Source organism: Diabrotica virgifera, chromosome 5 (assembly GCF_917563875.1).
Source record: "Diabrotica virgifera virgifera chromosome 5, PGI_DIABVI_V3a".
Taxonomy (NCBI): Eukaryota; Metazoa; Arthropoda; class Insecta; order Coleoptera; family Chrysomelidae; genus Diabrotica; species Diabrotica virgifera.
The window spans coordinates 4,713,200-4,737,460 of record NC_065447.1 but is presented as its reverse complement, the minus strand read 5'-3'; the positions used below and the strand labels follow the sequence as shown (position 1 = coordinate 4,737,460).

Here is a 24,261-nt window from a genome sequence, read left to right as displayed (position 1 = left end):
TATTTTAGGTTCTTTAGATCATTGGGAACAAAAAAGGTCTTTTGTAATTTTTCTCTAAAGTTAATCGTTTTCGAGTAATCAACAATTTAAAACTGAAAAAAATCGAATAATGACGATTTTTAAGGTTCTAAAACACAAGTAAAAAATATAATTTTTAAAATTATAAAGTACCTAAATTCAAGCCCAACTCTTCTTCTGATAGCTTGTCATAAAATTTTTTGTCTCTTTTTATTCTAAAACATTGATTTTTAATTTTTAATGAAGTGCATATGAGAGGACGGGCGATCGGGCTGCATTAACATTTAAAATAACAATGTTTTAACATGAAACAATCTTAAATTACTTATCGGTATCTGATAAAATAAGGCTTGAGGTTGAATTTGGGTACTTCGCAGTTTCAAAAATAAAATTATTTATTTGTGTTCTTGAACCTTGAAAATATATAACTCGGAAACGATTAATTTAAGAGAAAAATTATAAAATATCTTTATTGTTTCCCATGATCCAAACTACCTAAAATAGTGTTTACCCGGGTCAAAAAAATTGATTTTTATAATTTGTTTAATGTTTTTTTTAATAAATGTAGCAATAACTCCGAAATTATGATATTTAGGTATAGGTAATATAACATGAAAAATTATCAGTATTTCTTAGGGACTTCAAAACAAAAAAAATATACAGGGTGTTCCATTTGAAATAAGAAAGTTCATTAGATTTCCAGAAAAACGGAAAATATGACAACAATGTAATTAGCACTATAATATCGGCCGCATTAGAAAACCCATACCTACCAAAAACTATAAAAATCGTGTAAGCGGTTTTTGAGATAATTGAGTGTTTCCATACATAAAACTTACTCTGTATAATTCAGGCAAAAAGAAGAATGTATGTAATTTATTTAATTCAAAATATATTTTACTGCTGTCAGAAAACAGAAAAAAATGTTTATTTGACAAATAAATATTGTTTTTCGCTTAAATTCAATGTTAAAGCTGGCACCCACCTGACTTATTAGCAGTTTGAACATGTAATTTAAGCGAGAAGCAATGTTTATTTCTTAAATAAACATTTTTTCTGTTTTCTGACAGCAGTAAAATGTATTTTGATTAAATAAATTACATAAATTCTTTTTTTTTGTCTCAATTAATTTAATTCAAAGAAATAGTTTTTTGCACACCCTGTATAAATAATCATATTAATGTTTATATTACTGAATAGAAAATTAAATAACCTTTCAAATGAGTTTTCATACGACCTCTACTCTCGTTTAAAAAAATCATCGATTACGTCATCACGCCCAGATGGATGACGTCACTAGTATTATATGTACATATGCCAAAAAATCATAATTTAAAAATAAAAATCAACCTGTTCCGGGATTTCTCTCTAAAATCACCCATTCTCGAGAAAATGAATTTATTCCAACTCAAACGTCCTCGCACTGTATGCACGTACTCTGTTAGCCTACGACCAGATAAGTTTAGCAAATGAACAACAGGGTTTTGGTACTGGAAGATCGTGTACAGATGCAGTATTCATCATTAAGCAAATTACTAAGAAATCACTAGAGTATAATAGACCAGCATTTCTATGTCTGATTGACTTGAAGAAAACATTTGACAGAGTAAGACTCAAAGATGTAATCCATCTTCTGTAAAATAGAAAAATTCCCCTAGATATCATAGAAACTATTGAAAATATCTACCAAAACAAAATTGAAGTCAGAATAGATGGGCAACTTACCAAACCTATAGACATAGGCAGCGGAATAAGACTCATTGAATCCTATGCTCTACAATTTACTCGTGGATGAGATCATCAAAAACGCCAACAAAGGAAGATGATACAAAATGGGAAAAAATTAAAAGTACTCTATTTACGCAGACGACGCAATACTGATAGCCCAAAAGATGAAAATAGTCTACAAAGATTAGTCCACAGTTTTAACACAAGAGCAAAAGAATTCAATATGACAATTTCATCTCAGAGAACTAAACCAATAATAGTAATCAGTAAAAAACCAATCAGGTATAAAATAGAATTTGATGGCATCAGTATTGAACAAGTCATCATCATCATCAACCCGTACGCGTCCACTGCTGGACATAGGTCTCCCTCAGCTCTTTCCATATGTCTCTGTTTTGTGCGGCTTGCATCCAGTTACCGATAACATGCTTCAGATCGTCGGCCCATCTAGTTGGTGGGTGTCCTCTGGTCCGTAGTGCTTCTTCTCGTGGCGTCCACTCGACAATACGTTTTGTCCATCGGTTGTCTGACAATCTGGCGACGTGTCCTGCCCAATTCCACTTGAGCGACGCGATTCTTTCAACGGCGTCCGTTGTTTTTATTCTACGACACGACGTATTTCTTTGTTTGGGATTCGGTCTCTCAGGGAGACACCCAACATCTCCATAGCCCTGTGAATTACGCGAATCTTGTTAACTACCTTTTTTGTGAGTGTTAATGTTTTGGCTCCATAAGTGAGTACAGGCAACACACACTGGTCAAAGATTTTCCTTTTGAGGCATATGGTTAAGTCCGATTTAAATACAACATAGTTAAGTTTACCAAACGCTGCCCAGGCTAATCCTATGCGACGTGGGAGCTCGCACGTCTGGTTATTAGTGCGTTCTTTAACGGTAAAATATATTGCAAAACCTTTAAATTTTAAGGAACCGTTTGGATTGACATGAAATTTGGCATACGCATAGCTAACATGTCAAAGAAAAAAGTGATATTGTGCCGATATGTGCTTTTGCCCCGGGGGTGGTTTTCACCCCCTCTTGGGGGTGAAAAAATATTCGTCCAAAGTAAGTCTGGAAATGGATAAATGACCAATTTTAAGAGTTTAAATTTTAAATAACTTTTTGTTCTATAGAGTTTTTTTACTAAGGCAATACTTTTTGAGTTAACTGCCAGTGAATATATTCATTTTTTCAACAAAATAACCACGCTTTTAGACGGTTTTTCGCAACTAACTCAAATAGTAAGTATTTTGTCGAAAAAATATTCTTAGCAGAATTATAGCCTGTAAAAAATTTAAAAAACTGGTGTATATATATCACGTCTCTATACCTAGTAGAAGCAGAGTTATAGATAATTAAAAATAGGTTCATATTCGTCAAATTCCAAATGGAATAGGTACTTTAAGAGGAAAGAGTAGCGATCAACAGGTAGCGAAAACGCGTTCCAAGATTGCGGCTGTAATTTTGAATATTTTTTCGAGATATTTGGCACACGTATTCGTAATATAATAAAGAATGGCGGTACAGAGCCCAATTTGAAAAATATGTTAATATGTGGAAATTACTCTGTAATTAAATACAATATTAAAATAACAAGCCTGTACCGCCATTAAGAAGAACAAAAAAATACACTTTCTTCAAATAAACTTTTTTATCCGATGCCTAGATTTTGTGTCATTTTGGAACTACTAAAATTTTTTATTTCATTAGTAGTTCCAAAATGACACAAAATCTAGGCATCGGATAAAAAAGTTTATTTGAAGAAAGTGTATTTTTTTGTTCTTCTTAATGGCGGTACAGGCTCGTTTTTTTAATATTGTATTTAATTACAGTGTAATTTCCTCATATTAATATATTTTTCAAATTGGGCTCTGTACCGCCATTCTTTATTACGAATACGTGTGCCAAATATCTCGAAAAAATATTCAAAATTACAGCCGCAATCTTGGAACGCGTTTTGGCCACCTGTTGATCGCTACTGTATCACCTTAACGGAAAATAACCAAAAATGAAGCACATTTCGGGGAAAACTCATTACAACTTATTATTTAAAGTATTTAAAAAAGCTTCATTTTTGTTTTATAAAAAAATTTCTAGCATCAAAAGTAAACAAGTTACGCTCAAAATAAAGTTAGTCCCTTTTTTTTGGTAAAAAAATCGGGAAAACCACCCCCTAATTAGTATCTCAAATGAACTTAATCGTTACGACTTCACAAGTTTTTTGACTCGTGTATGTATTGTTTATATGATCTGTAAGTTTCATGGGTTCAAAGTCCTTATTTTTGAAAGGGCTGTAGTTAAAAGGGGTTGAACGAGTCACTGATCACGAATGTATGCAAATTTAGAAACACCAAATTTTAATCAATTTTTGCAGCAATATCTCCCTGCTGTTCTCTATTCTTCTTAGTAGGTACTTCTTCATTGGTTATGCTGTCTGTCCAGGAGGTGCTCAGCATTCTTCGATATGTCCACATTTCAAATGCTTCCAACCTATTGAGACATTGTTTATTAAGAGCCCATGTCTCCAGACCATTTTAGTACATTTTAGTACTTGTTTTCTAAGATTTAGTCTGAGGTCTCTACTATATAATATTTGATTCATATCACTTCTAGTCTTTTCTATTCTAACTCTGATTTCTTTACAACCAATCTTACAACCGAAAATAGTCAAAAAAGAATCAATCTAAAACAAATTCAAATTACGGGTTGTATTGAAGTGACCACCGACTTAGCCGGTAGTCTCCAATAGACGCCGTAGGCGTGAGCTACGTAAAGCGTGTATTTGAGACCATCGACTAAAGAGCTGTAAGTGGCATTCATAGCGGAGTTCTTCTTCTAAAGGTGCCTCTATACTATAAGTATAATAGTAAGGATGGCCACAAGCTCGAGCTTAGCTCGACTTGGCTCGAGGTTCGGCTCGTTTGACGAATAATAAATAATACTATCCTTGTGTTATAAGCCATATTCGCCCACAGACAGGCATAAAACCGGTAGTATATATTTGTTCTCGTCTTACTAAGGCGTGTCGAATAATCTAAAGCTTGTACTATCCCGGGGACTTTAAAACAGTGCTTCCGGTTGCAACTCTAAAACTGGAAGTCCGAGGTCAAATTTAGGAACGGAGGACTCGTGTTTACAAAGTCCCTGGTACAGATAGAAGTGGATAATTCAATGTTTTCAAATTTTTCAAAAATGGGTGAAAACAATATTTCAATAATGTAGATGCGTAAGAATTAATTCAATAATAAGTACTAAACGTAGATTACATTCAATATTTCTCTTGTGAAAGTATAGTTGTCTACTTTCAGGCGCCGTTACAATCATAGATACTTATTAGCTGATGTCATGAATGTCGTATATTTGATAAAAAAAGAAGAATGACATTGACATTGACAACTCTAGCTCCAACTCACCTTGTCATCATCTGTCACTTCTTTATAATTTTTCGTTGAAAAAGATAGGGCTCCAAAGTCCTATTGCCAACAAAAAAACAACGCAAGACATTAAACAACTTTTTTCAAGCCCATCTGTATTTAAAAAAACAGTGCAAAAATGTTTCTGTGGGACTGGTTTACGGGAATGCTGGGATATCTAGGATTGTGGAAGAAATCTGGAAAACTATTATTCTTAGGACTGGATAACGCAGGCAAAACTACCCTTCTACATATGCTCAAGGATGACAGACTGGCCCAGCATCTTCCCACGTTACATCCCACATCAGAGGAGCTTTCCATTGGTAACATGAGGTTTACGACGTTCGATTTGGGGGGCCACGAGCAGGCTAGGAGAGTGTGGAGGGACTACTTTCCAGCAGTCGATGCCATAGTGTTCCTTGTTGATGCCAACGACAGGTAATTTTCGTGTATTGTTACATTGACGAAGCACTTTTTGTTCTGTTATTTACAGAAATAATTGATTCAGTAACCTAGACCTTTGACACATCCATATTAATTTTCCAGAGTATTTTTATCCCAGTTTGAAGTACAGGAAGTGTTTTTAAAAAATTATTTCATGATAGTTTTGGTGCAGAAAATTATTTGATTTTGTTTAGCTTATTTGTTTTTGTCAATACCTTGTAGTTTTCAAGAAATAATGAATTTTTGTTTAGTATAATTAATTCTACTTCAGAATAGATTAAGTATGCAGTCAAAATAGAGATTTCTAGATAACCTTGACATGGATGAGGTATCAGATGCTAAATGACTATGTTTTATTTGAAAGTATTGATAAAACAATTCACACAGTTACAATGATAAGTAATATCACACATTCCATTCAAAAGTATAAACTCAAAATATTTCATTTTTGTTTTTATTTCACCAACAAAATGCATTATGCTAGGCATAATCTTTTTTCTCGAGATATCTGTAGTATCGCAACCTTAAAAATATTTCAGTAGATGTTGCGAAACAATGTCACAATCAACAATTAAAGCTCATGGCCTGGTAAAAACAGTATCATTCGAACTTGTGACAAGAGATATGTGTTAGTTTTCTGTCAAAAAACATAAAAAAATTATTAATTCAAAAAGCAACCATATATATCTAATGTGTTTCAACCAGTGTTTTGAGAAAAAGTGTCAAATCAAATTTTTTGGAGGAACATTTAATTATTTTGAAAATTGAACTGTAGGTAGATCTCTCACAGACATTACTTTCTGGATTCCATATATCTAGGTAGTTTTCGGTCTGTCCCTTTTCCTTCTTTCGCGGGTTGCCATTCCATTATCAGCTTTGGGAGTCGATGTTACTCCATTCGTTGTACATGACCATACCAACAAAGTTGTTTTTGTTGATTTCTTCTATTGTGTTATTTATTTATTATTTCTTCTATTATTGGTGCCTACCTTTGGATCGAAAAATCCGAATGGTTGTGAGTTCGAATCTCACCAGGGCCAGAAAGAGCTTTGCTTGATAACCATATCTATCCTCCAGTTGTAACTTATTTTTCTGTCCTTCTACTAGAGATGTTGAAAAAGTATCTATTCGTTACAAATTACTTGTTACTTACGGATACCGAAAGTAACGATTACTATACAGAGAGGCAAATTGTTACTTTGATTACTCTGATTACTTAATACCAATCGTATTAGAGCGAGTAACGACTATTGTATCTACTTTGATTACTTTGAACCAATCGTATCAGAGCGAGTAACGACTATTGTATCTACAACCAGTACATGATTACTTTCTACCAATCGTATCCCAGCGTGTAAAAACAAATCGGTGAAGGTCGTTGTTATATCGCAATACCTATACAAAATACCTACCTACTGAGAAATAAAATTCTCAATATGATTACCCGTACTCAAATACAAAAGTAATCAAAGTAACGAATACTGTAAATGATTACTTTATACAAAAGTAACAATTTGTAACGAATACTCGAAAGTAACTATAACCCTCAAACCACACGGACCACGCTGCAGCGCTACGCTGTGGATCTGCAAAAGTAGTTTATTGTGAGTTCTTATGCGAGCGACTGTGGCCGGCTACAAACTCTCGTGTGGGGTGTGCCAGCCACTCTACATAAGAGCCCACGGTAAATCATCATCAGCCACTCAGTGGATCCACAGAGTAGCACTGCAGCGTGGTCCGTGTGGTTTGGCTCTAATCAACATCACTACGTTCTACACGCATATATTTGGTTTTCTCTATATTAATGTATATTTCGTTTTCGTTACGTTTTCTCAACTCTGTTTTACGGAATGGGAGCTTGGACCTTGAATGCAGCATCAATGAAAAAACTGGAATCATTCGAGATGTGTGTATATTGGGACCGTGCAAGTTCGGCAAAGCGACCCCTATTTTTACGCTCTGTACTTTTATTCGCACTTTTAATTATATTGGCCAATTATATTAGTCCTGGTTACTGGATAATTGTCAAGGCCATAGTCCAAAAAAATAATAAGAAAAAATAAGATGCAGGTTATATTATGCAAACGTAAACAATTGTATGTATTAAATAAAATTACGTTATTAAAATGCAGTACTGCAAGCAAAATACAATTAATTAAATTTACCTTTATATAATAATTGCATATCATATCGATATTGTGGAGCAATATATAATTTTTCTGCTTCAATGACAGAAGGTATGAAATATACGTCAATTTGACAATTTCATTTGACAATATGAATTATTTAAGATAGTTGCAATATTTCTCCGCGACTCCCGCACGGTAGTTTCTCGTTTCCCTTCCAAGTACTTGCACACCGCGAATAGAAGAATTCTAAAAATATCATGGACAGAACATGTCACAAATAAAGAGGTTCTATTTATTTATTTATTTTTTAACGGGATACCACCCAATTTAATATATACACAAAATATTATAATTATTATCTAGTGATACAATAAAATTCAAGGAAAAAGAAGCATAGGGAGATGCAGAATATCGTGGCTACGCAACCTGAGAGAATGGTACGGATGTACATCAAACGAACTTTTCAGAGCAGCCGTCTCCAAGGTCCGATGATTGCCGACCTCTGTCCGCGGAGATGGCACTTGAAGAAGAAGATATTAATGTATAGGCCCCATTTTTTGTATTCTCAAAACAGCCGGTTTGTCATAAATATTAGATCATCTTTATCCTGTGCAATCACCACCTGATGGTCAGCAAAATGCAGTGTGTATAGTGTCGAGTCGTCGTTTAGCTGTATCCCCATTTCAGAACATGATTTTCGCCACTTATTCAAGACCTCATTTATATAAATTTTAAACAGTGTTGGCGATAAGCTGCATCCTGGTCATAGTCCCTTATTCACCATGAAGCTATTGGATAATCGGTTGTTGATTTTTATGTTTGCTTGGATGTTGTCATAAAATTTTTGCAGTGCTTTTATTAAAGTTATATTAATAGGGGATTTTTCCACGACTTAACATAATTTACAAAGTGATACTGTATCATATGCCTTAGTTAGATCGACAAATACTAGTTGTATTTCTCTGTCTTTGGCTACTTTTTTTCGTTGAGTTGGTTGAATCTGAAGATGTGGTCGATGCAGGATCTTTGGTGATTTTCTGATGTTTATACAATAAAAAGTCTTTTCATTGTAAATGGGTGAGTACCTACAAGGTATAGGTTAAAATGACATAACATATTGTGTGTGTGTGTGTCAGAGTGGTAGTTGGCTTCGGACATAATCCATTAGCCACAGATTTTTTTATTTTAATTAATTTGTTAATTAATTAAGATTAAATACGAATTTGAGATTGTTTCAGGAAATCAATTAGTACATCAAGAACCTCTTTATCAGAAGTGCATAATAACGTACTAATACTAGTATGAAACTGTACATTACGTAAAATGAGAGAGTTTACTAAAACTGAAGTATTATTTTTATATTTAGTGCAAGAAAAGAATACGTGATTTAGGTTTCCATAAGAAGAATCATCACAGTCACAAAATGGAGTTCTATTGATACCTAATCTATATAAATGAGCCGGAAAGCATCCATGATTAAATCTTAATCTGGTTATGGTAGTGGCATATGCCCTACTGATATTATATGAAGATATATGTGGAATAGTTCTTGGAAGGGTCGGGTGAATATCGGCATAATGATTGGTCGAAGTTGTTACAAAAGTAGTCCAAATGTTTTCCCAGTTTGTACGTACTTCTTTCTTTAATACACAAATTAAATCATGAATAGTAAAAACATTTTCTATCTGTTCAAAGCCACAAGCCTGTTTAGCAGCCATGTCCACAGTTTCATTTCCTTGGATACCAGTATGACTCTTAACCCATATCAAATTTATCTTTACATTTTTTAAGTATAACTGGTATAACACCAGCCTATTTCTCACAAACTAAAACACGTAAAATGGTTGAGCATGGAAAGGAGAAGATATCTACATGCTGCTTGTCTATTCCATAAAATCATCAAAAACTCATTACCAGCATATCTTTTTAAAAAAGTTATATATAGAACTGACATACATAATGTTAATACAAGATATAAAAATACAATTACAGCTCCACCACATCGTACAGAACAATTCAAAAACTCATTTACATATCAAATATCAAAAATATATAATGGATTAGCAAAAGAATTAAAATTAAAGTCGATTGTATCTTTTAAGAAATCTCTTAAAACTAAATTGCTAACTGAGTAACACATGTGCCATAGTTAATGACCTGTTATGTAGCATGTATAGACTATGTGATAGTTTTTTTACAATATTTAATTACAAAATGTTCCTATTAGTCACGGTTTTTAAAATGTTACAGAACATGAAAAAAATATATATATATATATATATATATATATATATATATATATATATATATATATATATATTTTTTTTTTCTCTTGCTTAAGATGAAAAGCAGAGGTGCTGATTTCTTGAACTCAGTACCAACTGATCTTCGGCATTTTTTCTTTCTTGTTGTTATATTATGCATTTATATTTTGTATGTTTTTGTGTACTGTATGTACTTGAAGGAAAAATAAAGACCTTTATTATTATTATTATTATTATTATAATAAACTTCTAATGCCTATGACTATTGGATTGTTATAATATTTTAATGCATGGTGCTCTAAAGATTGTAATACGGATTTAGAATCCGACATGATTACTGCACTATTAACTTGTTCACTGATGCACCATTTTAAAGCATACTCTATTGCTTTCGCTTCAGCTGTGAAGATTGAACAATAATTCGGTATTCGTCTTTGATACAAATAGTCAAAGCTCGGAACAAACACTGCATACTCAGTACCCGCTCCGCACCTCGACCCATCTGTGTAAATGTGTGTTGATTTTTGGTACTGTGAAAGTATGGATTTTAGGAGAGCATGATTATAAATATTAAGATCACTATATTTTGGATATGAGACTGTAAACTTGGTTGCAGTGACCTTAAAATGCTGGTCAAAAAGTGAAAATTTTGGCATAGTTATGATATCATTATTTAATTTAGATGTTTCGACAAATGCTGCTACCAGCAATGGAGATTTTTTCTTAGACCAGTAAAGACTGATTAAATCTGAATTACTTAATTTGGAAATAGAGTGGTTTAAAAATGTATTATATGCTTTATATTTTATAATTAATTTATTAGCTAAGAATTGCCTTCGTAAAAATAAAGGAGGCTCTTGTGCTTCAGCAAGAATTGCACTGCATGGAGATGATGCCATTGCACCAAGGCAAATTCTAATAGCTTTATATTGTATTTTATCTACTATTTTTAGATTAGAGCTAGATGCTGAGCCATAAAACACACTTCCATAGTCCATTATGGATCTTATATAACTTTTATAAAAAATGAGTGCGACTTTAGGGTCAGCACCCCATTTAATTTTAGTTACATATTTCAGCATCTTAATACCTTTATCACATCTATTTTTTAAATAATGTATGTGTTTGGTCCATAGCAATTTTGTGTCTAGTACTATACCTAAATACTTGTAGTGGTTTACAATTGGGACCGTGCAAGTTCGGCAAAGCGACCCCTATTTCTACGCTCTATACTAAAATTCGCACTTTTAATTATATTGGCCAATTATATTAGTCCTGGTTACTGGATAATTGTCAAGGCTATAGTCCAAAAAAATAATAAGAAGAAAAAATAAGATTCAGGTTATGTTATGAAAACGTCAACAATTGTATGTAGTAAATACAATTAGTTATTAAAATGCAGTACAGCAAGCAAAATAAAATTAATTAAATTTACCTTTATATAATAATTGCATATCATATCAATATTGTGGAGCAATATATAATTTTTCTGCTTCATTGACAGAAGGTATGAAATATACGTCAATTTGACAATTTCAATTGACAATATGAATTATTTAAGATAGTTGCAATATTTCTCCGCGACTCGCGCAGGGTCGTTTCTCGTTTCCCCTTCCAAGTACTTGCACACCGCGAATAGGGTAGTTAGTATTATTTACAGAGAGGGTTTGGTTAGTAGTACTTAATCTATGTCGTGTAAACCACATTACTGCAGATTTTTCTGGAGATATAGTTAGCCCCATATCTTGCAGCCAATTTATAGTCTGAGACATTGCATTTTTAATATTACTGAAACATTGTTGGTATGAACTATGGACAGTGTATATACAAATATCATCTGCATACTGTATTACTTTAATTTCATCATCTAAGATGCTATGCAGTTCTGCTGTATAGATATTAAATAAAATTGGTGAGAGCACAGACCCTTGTGGAAGCCCATCATAAATAACTCTAGGTCCATGTAATACATTTTTATGGTCTCTGATATATATTTTTCTGTTTTTAAATATTTCTATTATACTAACAGCACTATTTCTGTCCACACCTATGGAAATTAATTTACTATGAAGCAAATCCAAGACTACAGAGTCATATGCACCTTTGATATCTAAAAAGAAACAAGCAACATAATCATTCCTTGTAAACGCATTTTGAATGTCAGTTACTAATTGCACTACTGCATCTATTGTACCACGTCCTCTCCTATATCCATATTGTGAGAGTGGTAACAAGGAATAGTATTCTATATACCACTCAATCCTTGTTTTAATCATTCTTTCTAGAGTTTTTGTGAAACTAGAAAGTAGGGAAATTGGACGATAAGAAGTGACTAAATTTGGATCTTTTGAGGGCTTGAGCTGTACACAGACTACTATTTCCTTCAGCTGTTTAACAAAGTCGCATTTCAACCACCAATTATTATATAAGTCTAAAAGTATTATTTTAGCATTATTTGGTAAATGATTGATCATACTATATGTAAAGCTATCTAGTCCCGGAGCAGTATTTTTTGAACTTTTTATTGCAATATCTAATTCATCGTGAGTAAATGAACCACTAATTACATTACTTTTTTTGGGATAATAAAATTTAGGTATTGCTTTTCGATCAGCTGAAGCGGGAGCATAGAAATTTAACAAGTTTTCAATCAAATCGAAGGAAAGAACAGTCTTTTTAAATTCAACTGAACTATTTTTTATAGCCTTCATATATGTCCAAATATCAGAGGCACTAGAATGCTTATTTAATTTACTTAAAAACTCTTTCCAATTCTTCCGCGTTTTTTGATTAAAAAGTAATTTAGCCTTAGCTTCAACGTTTTTATATTTTAAATAATTATCAGAATTTGAAAGAGTTTTATATTTAATTAAAGCATTTTTTCTCAAGCGGACTGTATTTGAACACTCATCATCCCACCAAACTGGTTGTATTTTAGATGTAGTGAATGATTTTTTGATAGGCATAGAAATATTAGCACTGTCAACAATAGCTGAAGACAAGATAGAAAATATTTGACTACTATTTCTGTTGTTCAAGTTATCAGCCGAGATTCTAAGTTTCTCTTGGATTATGTATGAAAATGATGCCCAATCCGATTTTTTATCATTCCATTTAGTTGGAAAGGTTAATGGTAAAAACATTTGCACCACATTCGTATTGTATTATAATTGGTAGATGATCTGAACCTAAAGGTGAGTTAATTACTCTCCAATTTAATTTATCTACAATATCTGTAGATGTAATTGTAAGGTCAACAGCTGAGGGATTTTCATTTGGTTTGCTTATTCTAGTTGGAGTACCATCATTAATTACAACTAAATTTGCTGAATCTATGGCTTCAGTTAATATTTTTCCTTGCGAGGAATCTAGAACAGATCCCCAAAGGGTATGATGACAGTTGAAGTCCCCAGCAAAGATGGTTCGACCCTTATCAAATTGATTAAAAAGACAGTCCCAATCTTTTTGGAGAACTTTTTTATCTGGGGATTTATAGATTGAAAGTAGAGTCAAATTTAAATCTGTTAATTTGATTGCGCATACTTTAATATGGTCACTAAAATTTGCTTTTATATTCTGTTCTATATAGGAAAGCTCATGTTTAACAAATATTGCAATACCACCATAACCATCTGATCTAATTTTTTTAATAATATTATATCCCTTAAGATTAAAAATTGTATTTGAATTCAACCATGTCTCTGATATAATGAGAATATCTGAGGGATATTCTCTTAAAAATTGAAGAATATTTGGTTTTTTATTATTTAAGGAACCTGCGTTCCACTGTAAGATGCGCAATTTAGTATTCTGACTGTTCGCCATCACTAATTTCTATCTGAGATTCTTTTATAGTATTGACATTACTGTCATTAGGTTCTGTTATAAGGGTAGAAACAAATTTTTCTATTTCGTCTTCGCTGACTATATGTTGATTTTTTATAGAAGTATTAAGAAAATGTGTTATTTTAAAAATAGTTTTTTCTTTAAAAAGCATAAACTCATCCCTATAGGGATTGGGAATAATAGACTTTGAAACTGGATTAGAAACATTCCTTTTGGATGATGACGCTTCTGGAGGAGATTAAGGAATTTTCCGTTTTTCGAGTTAGATGTTAAATGAGATTTATTAATAGACGAAAGTTTTAGTTTTTTTATTGCATTAAATTGATGGCCTGAAGAAGAAGGTAGCTCAGGAAAATTATTAACTTGGTATAACAGATCAAATCTGTTATTCGTGGCTACTTTTGCATAGCTGGGGTTATCTACTATTTTTTCTGCATCCTTAAATGTGATATTATTTGTAGCCATTGTTTTTTTAATTTTTTGTTGCTTTAAATAAGCTGGACAATCTTTAGATATAGTTGAATGTTGACTGCTTTTACAAAAAGTGCAAAAAATATCTTTAGTACAGGTTTCCGTAGCATGTTCATCTGTACGTCTCTGACAACGAATTTTCCCGCGACATTGAAACTTTGTGTGTCCAAAAATTAAACATTTGAGGCACTGAACCACAGGATACACATACGGCTCAACTACAAAATTACACATATTTATCTTTACATTTTGTGGAAGAGTATTACCTACAAAAGTTAAAATTATTATCTGCCTATCAACATATTCCACTGTACCATCACTATTAACTTTTCTCCGTTTCATTCTCTTAACATCAGATACCTCTTTCACCGAAACGATGTTTTCTAATATCATCGCCTCAGAGAAAAGTGAGTCGATTTGTCTCACGATTCCCTTTCTGTGTGTGAAAAACTTTGGTATGTATGCTATAAGATTATTTTTAAGTACAATTTCATGATTTACTAATGAGTTTGCAATACTAAATGTTTTGAAAATTACTTTTGATGTTTTGCAGAATTGCGTGGATGTTAATTAAACACCGAAGTACTTCTAGTCAGTTTTATTTTAAAAGAAAACTCAATAATTCTACAAATAACTTAAACATCAAAATCAACATTTATTTTTCCTTGACACTTATTTTTGCTTACAGTTGACATCTGACACTTATATAACATTGTTTCCAACTACATCATACAATAACAAAAATCCCCTAGATTTGCCGTTGCTTATTTTTACTGGGTATTCAACACCCCCCCTCAACGGTAAATCTCCTAGATCTAAATTAATTTTTTATTCTAAACCTAGCAACTCTCTAAATTTTTTAAACAGAGTTAAACCTAATGGTTTTGTACATATGTCAGCCTGTTGGTCACTTGTATTAAGATATTTTAATACAACAATATTTTCCTTAATTTTATCTCGTACAAAATGAAATCTAATATCAACATGTTTTAGTCTCTTATGAAATTCCGGATTTCTACTAACCCTTATAGCGCTTTGATTGTCTGCATGAATTAGAACCGCTACATAATCAGGTTTTATTTTTAAATCATACATTAAGTATCTTAGCCAACATGCTTCACTCACACATACACTTAGTGCAACATATTCAGCTTCAGTAGAGGACAAACTGACTGTAGACTGTTTCCGTGATGCCCATGACACCGTGCAATTAAAAACTTTGAATACATATCCTGATGTAGATTTTCTATCAGTACGGTCACCTGCCCAATCTGAATCTGAGTACCCTACTATCAAATTTTCCTGTTTATATTTATGTTTATAGTATATCAAACTCATAGTAACTGTGCTTTGAATATATCTCAATACTCTTTTTATTGCTACCCACAAATCGTTACTTGCACATGATTGATACCTGCTTAATATACCTATAGCTATACACAAATCTGGTCTTGAGCATAACATTGCATACATCAAACATCCTATAGCAACTCTACATTTCTTTTCTATCTCTATGCTCTCAGATTTTTTTCGTTTGAGAAAATCGTGGTGAAAATTATTATCCATTGGTGTTGTTGATGGTTTGCAGCTTGACATGTCAAATTTCTTCAAAACATTTTTTAAGTAAACAGTTTGATTAATTTTTATTTTGCCTTCAGACAAATTTTGAGTTATGCACATACCCAAAAAATGTTTTATTTGACCTAAGTCGTTCATTTTGAAGTTTTTGTTTAAAATGTATTTTATTTTCTCAACTTCTTGATCATTTGTACCTGCCAACAGCAAATCATCAACATACAGCAAAATGTATATCCTACCTTTTTCATTTACTTTAATATAAAGACAATATTCATATTCAGATCTTGAAAAACTCAAATTTTGCATCAAATTATGAAATTTGTCATTCCAATTTTTAGGTGAACTTTTCAAACCATATAAGGATTTTCTTAATTTGCAAATAGTGCCCTCTTTTTCTTTAAATCCCTTTGGGAGTGAAATAAAAACATTTTCTTTAATATCCCCATTTAGAAATGCACTACAAACATCTACTTGATGAATTTTCATATCAAAAGTATTACACATGGCTAAGAAAATCCTTATTGATGGTAATTTTGCTACTGGACTATAAATATCATTAAAAAACATACCAATTTGTTGAAAACCTCTAGCTACCACACGAGCTTTATATTTCACTACTTTACCATTTTCATTTTTCTTTTTCTTGAACACCCACTTGCACTCAATGACTTTTTGACCATCACTACTTTGCACAAACTCCCATGTTTCATTTTCTAGCAACGCATTTATTTCTGATTGCATAGCTTTCTTCCAATTTTTACACTCACTACTGGCCACTGCATCATCATACGTCTGGGGTTCTTCATCATCACTAAAAGTCAACAAACTCATTTCGTCATCATCCAGAACATAATCATCATATCTTGAGGGTCTTTTTATATGTCTTCTCAGGTCATATCCATGCTCCTGCTCTATTTCATTCACATCTTCAACACTGCTATCAGTTTCGAGGTCACTCTCACTGCTTTCTTCTCTATTATTTTGAGGTTCTTCTGCTTCACTGTCATCTTCTTCTGACTTTATCTCCTCACATATCATCTGTATGTTTTTATTCATGTCTGTCTCCCCATTTTTTATTTCTATGGTTTTCTCGGGCAAAAATATGACATCTCGATGAATTTCAACTTTATTTTTGTCTGGGACAAATATTTTGTAACCTTTTACATCCTCACTGTAGCCAATAAAGAAACCAAGCATATTTTTTGCATCCCATTTTAATCTCTTCTCTTTTGGGACATGCACTGATACTCTAGAACCAAAACTCTTGAGTGTAGAAATATTATTGACTTTCTTTTTGTACCATAATTCATAAGGTGTCACATTTTTTATGCTACTAGGGCCTGTTCGGTTTAAAACATACACTGCTGTATGTATGGCCTCTGCCCACAAGTTTTTATTCAACTTTTGCCCTTGTATCATAGTTCGGGCTGATTCAACTAGGGTTCTATTTTCCCTCTCAGCCCTACCGTTCTGCTGAGGCGTATACACTACTGATCTCTGATGTTTTATGCCTTGATAGTCAAGCATCTCCTTTATTTCTTGGTTCATAAACTCTAAACCGTTATCTGATCGTAAATTTTTCATCTTGCAGCCTGTCTCTCTCTCGGCTAATGATATAAAATTTTTAAGGTGTTTCTTAACTTCTGATTTATTTTTCATGAAATACGCGTACCTATAATTTGTATAGTCATCCTTTAACAACAGGAAATACCTATTTCCCCCTAAAGACTCTTCTTCCATAGGGCCACATACGTCTGTATGCACTAATTGTAATGGCTCACTTGCTCTTGATTCACTTAACTTGAATGGTATTCTGTGTTGTTTACCTGTTAAACACTGTTCACACACGAATTTTTCGTCTATAAAATCAATGTTATTTTGCCTTAAAAAGTTTCTCACATATGTAGTATTTTGATGTGCTAGTCTGCAGTGCCAAACTCTCAAACTTTCTGTTATTTTTGCAGAATTACACTCTGATAAAAATACATCTACTAAACAGCTGTTTTCTTGAACTTGACCGTCAGACAAGTTTTCGTTAGGGGTGCGTTCCGAAATTAAAATATTTGCAAAGGTTTCAGTGTTTTGTTCTTGTGAGAATAACATTTTGTATAATTTGTTATCCCGTGTTGCCAATGCTCTTATTTCTCCTTTGTCATTATAAAATTCACATTTTTCATTGTTTGAAAACATCTTATAACCTTTATCTAAGGCACATCCAGCTGAGAATAAATTAAATTGTAAATCTGGCACAAATAATACATCTGACAGGGTTGACTTTATAAATTTCTTACCATTAAATGCCCATAGAGTTATTTTTCCAATACCTTTAACTGGTAATTTTTCTCCATTTCCGACTTTTACTTGTTTTTTATAGCTTATCTCTATCAATTCTTCAAACAGATCTTGATTCCAGCACATATGTTCGCTAGCTCCTGTGTCCAAGCACCATTCATTTTTATTTTTCTTACTCCCAGTATATACCATGAATGCATTACTGTCAATTTTATTTTCTTCTCTGCTTGTCTGTTGTTTTTCATTTTTATTTTTATTAAACCAACACTCTTGTAAGTTGTGTCCTCGTCTTTTACATTGACTGCATACTTTTATGTCTTTCTGGCTATTATTATCTCTCTCTTTCTTCTTGAAAAAGCAATTTTTCGCAATATGGCCACCTCTGCCACAAAAATGGCACTTTAATCTGGTTTTCTTTTGCCCTTTAAATTCTCTGCTTGTATCACTTTTCATCGCCAATGCTGTGCTGCCCTGTGCTGACTTACTTCTTTCTTCTTCGATAAGTAGTCTTGATGTAAGTTCATCTAGGGTTTGTTTATCAGATGGTACGGATTCCCATGCGGATCGAAAATGCTTATATTCCTCTGGCAATGCCATAAGTATTTTTGTCATGATCATTTTATCGGACAGCTCTTCACCAGCTTGCTTTAGCTTATTTTTTATCTCTTCAAGCTGTGATATGAATGAGGCAACATTTTTACCTGATGAAAACTCCAAGAGAAAAAACTTTTGTTGCATTAAATGAATGCTCACCTCTGACTCTTTGTCGTAGACAGACTTCAACTTTGTCCACATATCTTTCGAGGTCTCACAGGATAAAATGTGTGTCATAGGGCCTTGCTCTATTCTGGTTACTATAAATTCTTGTGCTTTTGAATCACTAGCATCCCATTTCTTTTGGTCATCTCCAGTAGTGCTCGGTCTCACAGACTTTCCTATTACTATGTCATAATAACCACGGCTTTTTAGCACTACCCTTGTTTGAAATTTCCAGGCTACCCAGTTGTCACCACCACTAAGTTTCAACGCAGCCGATGAATTTTCCATTTTTCGGATTTATGTTTTTCTTTTTTTATGTATATATACTCGAGCTTCTTTTTCACCTTTTTTTCAGCTTTTCTTTTTTTTATTTTCGTTGGCCGCGGCAAACTACCGACACAGGCTCTTCAACACTGACTTTTTTACTGGCGAAATACTCACGAAACAAGTGATCTGGGCCATAACCTGATGTTTTGCAGAATTGCGTGGATGTTAATTAAACACCGAAGTACTTCTAGTCAGTTTTATTTTAAAAGAAAACTCAATAATTCTACAAATAACTTAAACATCAAAATCAACATTTATTTTTCCTTGACACTTATTTTTGCTTACAGTTGACATCTGACACTTATATAACATTGTTTCCAACTACATCATACAATAACAAAAATCCCCTAGATTTGCCGTTGCTTATTTTTACTGGGTATTCAACAACTTTCACTCTATTCTTGCCAATATTTTGTATATCCAAGATGTCCCTTTTAAATTCTGGAACTTGTTGGAGATGGTGTCCCACTCTAATAGGGAACTACTTTCCCAAGCTCTTATCCTTATGCTCCAAGTAAACGATATATGGACCATTATCAAAAATCTTATATTTGTTGTTAAAGTCATAAGTATAATTATTATTAACAGAATTATCATTAATACTACTAGAATTATTATTAACAGAATTATCATTAATACTACTAGAGCTATCATTTATCTGGGGCGACCCGGGAGACGGGCCGCCCGTATCAATATCCATTGTTAAATTTTACACTAAACAAATTAGACACTATAATTAACTTTTTAAAAAGTACTTAGGTTTTTCTGTGAATGCTTATCGGAACGTTCACGTTACAATCGACTAACCACTGCGAGCGATCACTCAAGACTGACATAACATATTGTTTGATAATTAAACAAATTAATTACGGAAAACATTGAATTTAATTGTTTAGGGACTTGTGCCCTTTTCACATTATATTTATTTGTGTAGAAGTGGAGTTATGCACAGTTGTTAGTTGTTTGTCTCTCCTGTAAAATCAGGTATTTTGAACATATGCATTTTTCACACTAGGCTGATGATATGAAACTATTGGCAGTTACAACGTTGTTCCAGCATAGCATTCAATTAATTCAATAGAGAGTGCTAGTCAGTTTATACTGGTTCTTGAAACCTATTAATTTTTATAAGTAGTTGATTAAATTTTTTCTAGATATTGACTAAAAAAAAAACTAATATCATCTTTTATCTATTCTAGCTCAAGATTTGTAGAAAGCCAGGAACAGCTAAATGCCCTCCTCTCAGACGAAACTCTATCAAACTGTCCAATACTTATCTTAGGTAATAAAATTGATCTCCCAGGTGCTGCTTCGGAAGATGAATTACGAACTAGATTCGGCTTGTTTGGCCAAACCACAGGCAAAGGCAAAGTAGCCAGAAATGATCTACCCGGTAGGCCTCTAGAACTATTTATGTGCTCTATACTCAAAAGACAAGGTTATGGAGAAGGTTTCCGTTGGTTGGCACAATATATCGATTAATTATGTATTTTTCCATTTCGTTCTGTCATTGAGTTAGGATATTAATGTTTGAGGAACTATTGGCAACACTGCAACTACCTGATTCATTTCAGATCTTAGGTACTTTACATAAATATCTAAATATAGATGTTGGCAATGTAATTTTGAACAACAGTATATACATTCAATGTAAATTATATATTTTTAGTTAAGTTACCTTCTTAAATGGTGTTTGAGTGGCTATGGTACTGAAATAGTTTGACTTTTTGTGTTCTTCGATAACTAAAAATGATTTCTTGTGGAAAGTTACACTCAGAATTACATAGTTAACTTCTTTATCAGCAGTTGTTGTCAAGATTTCCATTTTGAGACGATTGTTTTGTAAATTAGGTGGGAATTTTTAAAATGTTGGACTGTTTTTTAAGATGCCTTTCTCAACTTTTGTTACAAATAATGTTTTGTCCAGTTGTAAATGTTTTATTTAACTAGAGACTTTCTAGGTTGTGTTAATAATAGTCATTGGTCAAATACGATAGAAGCCAAAATTTGAAGAAAAGGAACAATGTACTAGGGTGGTCCGATAAGTATTTTGCCTTCAAAAGAAAAGTGGCGATTTATTTTTCAATATTGTCTCCTTCTAGCTCGATACACGTGACCCAGCGAGGCTTCACCCAGCTTCAGCTGCTTCAATTTCTGAAGGTCTGTAAAGTAGACATCAATAGCAGCGATGAACTCACTAAATCGACTTACATTTCTGCCCGACGAGTGACTTTTCAAATTTGGAAACGAAAAGAAATCGCACAGGACCAAATCTGGAGAATACAGTGGATGGGATAGTAGTTAGTAGTCCGAATCGACCAATTTGGCCATGGCGACGGCGAATGTGTGAGCGGGTGTGTTGTCGTGGAAGAGTACTTTTTATCTTCCCCAATTGGGGCTGTTTTTTCTGCAAGTCGGCGTCGAATCGATCCAATAATGCGCCAAAGTAAAGCCCTGTAACCGTTTTGCCCTTTTTTTCAGGAAGCTGATATATATCACACTTTGTGAATCCCAGAAAATGGTGGTCATCACTTTTTCGGTCGTTAGGACAGTCTTTGCCTTCTTCGGAGTACGTTCGCGGGGCGACGTCCACTGTATCAACTGTTCCTTGGTTTCTGGTGAGTACTGGTGGATCCAAGTTTCGTTGATGATTATGAAACAATGTAGAAACTCCTTCAGATTACGCTTAAACAGCCTTAGATATTGCTCTAAGGTGGTCTCATGGTGGCGCTTATTGTCCTGGGTGAACAAATTTATTTATTTATTAACGGGATACCACCCAATTTAATATATACACAAAATATTATAATTATCTAGTGATACAATAAATATAAAGATATAGTAAATATGTATGACAAAAATTGGCGATGCAGCAATATAGAAAAAACAAATGATAAAATAATAAGTAAATAACAAATATAAATCACATAAGATTACAAAATTTTTTTTAAACACTGTCTACAAACATTTTCCGAAGCGCACAGCAACAAATTAAAGTCTATTCTATTTCCATTTAGAATTATTCTACTCAGAGGAGAATGCCTACCAAAGTTGCAGCGATGAAATTTAATTGCAAAATTTTGAGATGTTCTAGTAACTCTAGAGAGACCATTAAAGTCAATTAGAGACAGTAGATCATTGCAATTAATTTTTGAATTCAGTTGTTTATGAAGAAACAAAACATCAGCATACATCCGCCTGGAAGATAGCCCAGGAAGGATTAATTTATTTCTAATTCTGAGTATCAATGGTCACTTAAAGGTTTGTGTAATTTAATTTAAGTACCTAATGTATTTAGTATGGACTTTTCAAGCTTGGCTATATGGACTTCATAAGTGGGTGACCAAACAACTGAGCAATACTCAAGAACAGATCTAACTAGGGAAATGTAAATCAGTCTGATGGAATTAATGTTATGCAAATATCTAGAAGTTCTAATAATGAAGCCTAACATTTTAAATGCGGCACCCACCGCGTCGACAGCTTTCTCATGCCCAAAATCATGAAGGATATGACTCATACACCATGTACAGCACATGTGTCACCATACACAGCATTCAAGCGCTCTTTGATTTCACTATACACTTTCCCTTCCAAAAACAAGAATCGAATCACCGGCCGATATTGCTCTTTTTTCATTTTTCTATAATCCCCAGACATGCTCACTTCCACACGCGGTCAAAACAAAACAACGAAAGTTGAGATTTTGACATAGATAGGCCATTTACAAGAATGTATTACATATATGATAGCAGATTTATCTTGCGGTAGTCTCGCCATCGAGCGAAGAAGCTAAGTACTTATTGGACCACCCATGTATTCATATGGAATAAGTTGTAATCATTGGTTAGTTTTATGTATTAGAAACAATGGGTTCCTTTTTATTTGGTGCATAAATATTAAGAAAACTGATGAAACTCATTTGATCATAATAAACGATATTTATTAGGATTTTCACTTTCTAACAAAAATTGTTTGTAGAAGTTTGACAAACAGGAAAAGAAACCTAAACATAAGTGACTCAAAAATGATTTTTCGTGCGATAATAGACAAAATCTACCTAATACCCATTCTTCTTAAAGTCGGTAATATAATTTATTTTATTTATGATCTTGTAAATGTTATTCTGTTGTGTTTGGCGACTGTCCTGCAAGCAGTTAAATAAAACTTGCCCAAAACGGTTTCCAAGTTTCAGTCAACACTTACTGTATTTTAATCCGTTATGTAATTTTATTGTATATTATCAAATACATTTGGATTTGGAATAAAAAGATACACTTGATCCAGTGTTTTATTTGTTTATTTTATTTATTTAGCATTTCGAAGGTGAGCAAGTAAATTGCCCTATCTCACATTTTGTGGATTTTTATATTTTTAGTCCAATTAATCAACTGCAACGTCGTTCCGCTACACGTGTATTTATATTTGGCCATGGCCGTCTATATTTGAGGCCTATAGAATCAAAACCTGCTAGATCCATTTTTTGAAATTGAAAATGTAAATTTCCCAAAAAGTATCCCACATTTCTTAATCAAAGTGGCATCACTAAATGGCATAAAATAGCACAGTAATTTGGTATAGAGTAATTTTTTTGCATGTCCTTTACATCTTCAGAAATTTATACCTTTAGTTTGGATTTCGCAGATTTTGATTCTTAGCCGTCATAATATTGCTCATTTTCAACTGCTTTTAGGCGCAATTAATGCATTAAAAGTAGGTATTGAACCATTTTGATAGGAAAACATACAAAATGTGCAAGAAAAAGAAGTATTTTATTGTTAATAAAACTATGGACATTATGTCCAGGACAAAGCACAGCAGAGTTTGATTCTATGGTAACATTTCAGTGGCATTTTGAAGAGGATTTAGAAAATTTTGAGCCGAAACCTTATGCCTGTAGATTAATAGATGCTTGAACTTTGAAACTGTGTAAAAACAAAAAATTTTGGATTTAGCAGGTTTTGATTGTGATGGATTTTAAGTACTCGTCTTA

General features: G+C 33.1%; 1 protein-coding gene across 1 annotated transcript; it reads left to right on the top strand.

Annotated features, from left to right (window-relative positions):
- The first annotated feature begins 5,158 nt into the window (after window positions 1-5,158).
- LOC114344341 (GTP-binding protein SAR1a) lies at window positions 5,159-23,550 on the top strand. The gene is made up of 2 exons (XM_028295213.2): window positions 5,159-5,596; window positions 20,468-23,550. Exons 1-2 carry the CDS (start codon window positions 5,298-5,300, stop codon window positions 20,748-20,750), a joined length of 582 nt encoding a protein of 193 aa, XP_028151014.1. The 5' UTR covers window positions 5,159-5,297; the 3' UTR covers window positions 20,751-23,550.
- The last annotated feature ends 711 nt before the right edge of the window (window positions 23,551-24,261 follow it).

Excerpts from the sequence above, each read along its gene's own strand:
- LOC114344341 (XM_028295213.2), top strand. The coding sequence starts at position 5,298 with ATGTTTCTGTGGGACTGGTTTACGGGAATGCTGGGATATCTAGGATTG. Across the intron at positions 5,597-20,467 it reads CTTGTTGATGCCAACGACAG|CTCAAGATTTGTAGAAAGCC; the intron begins GTAATTTTCGTG and ends TATCTATTCTAG.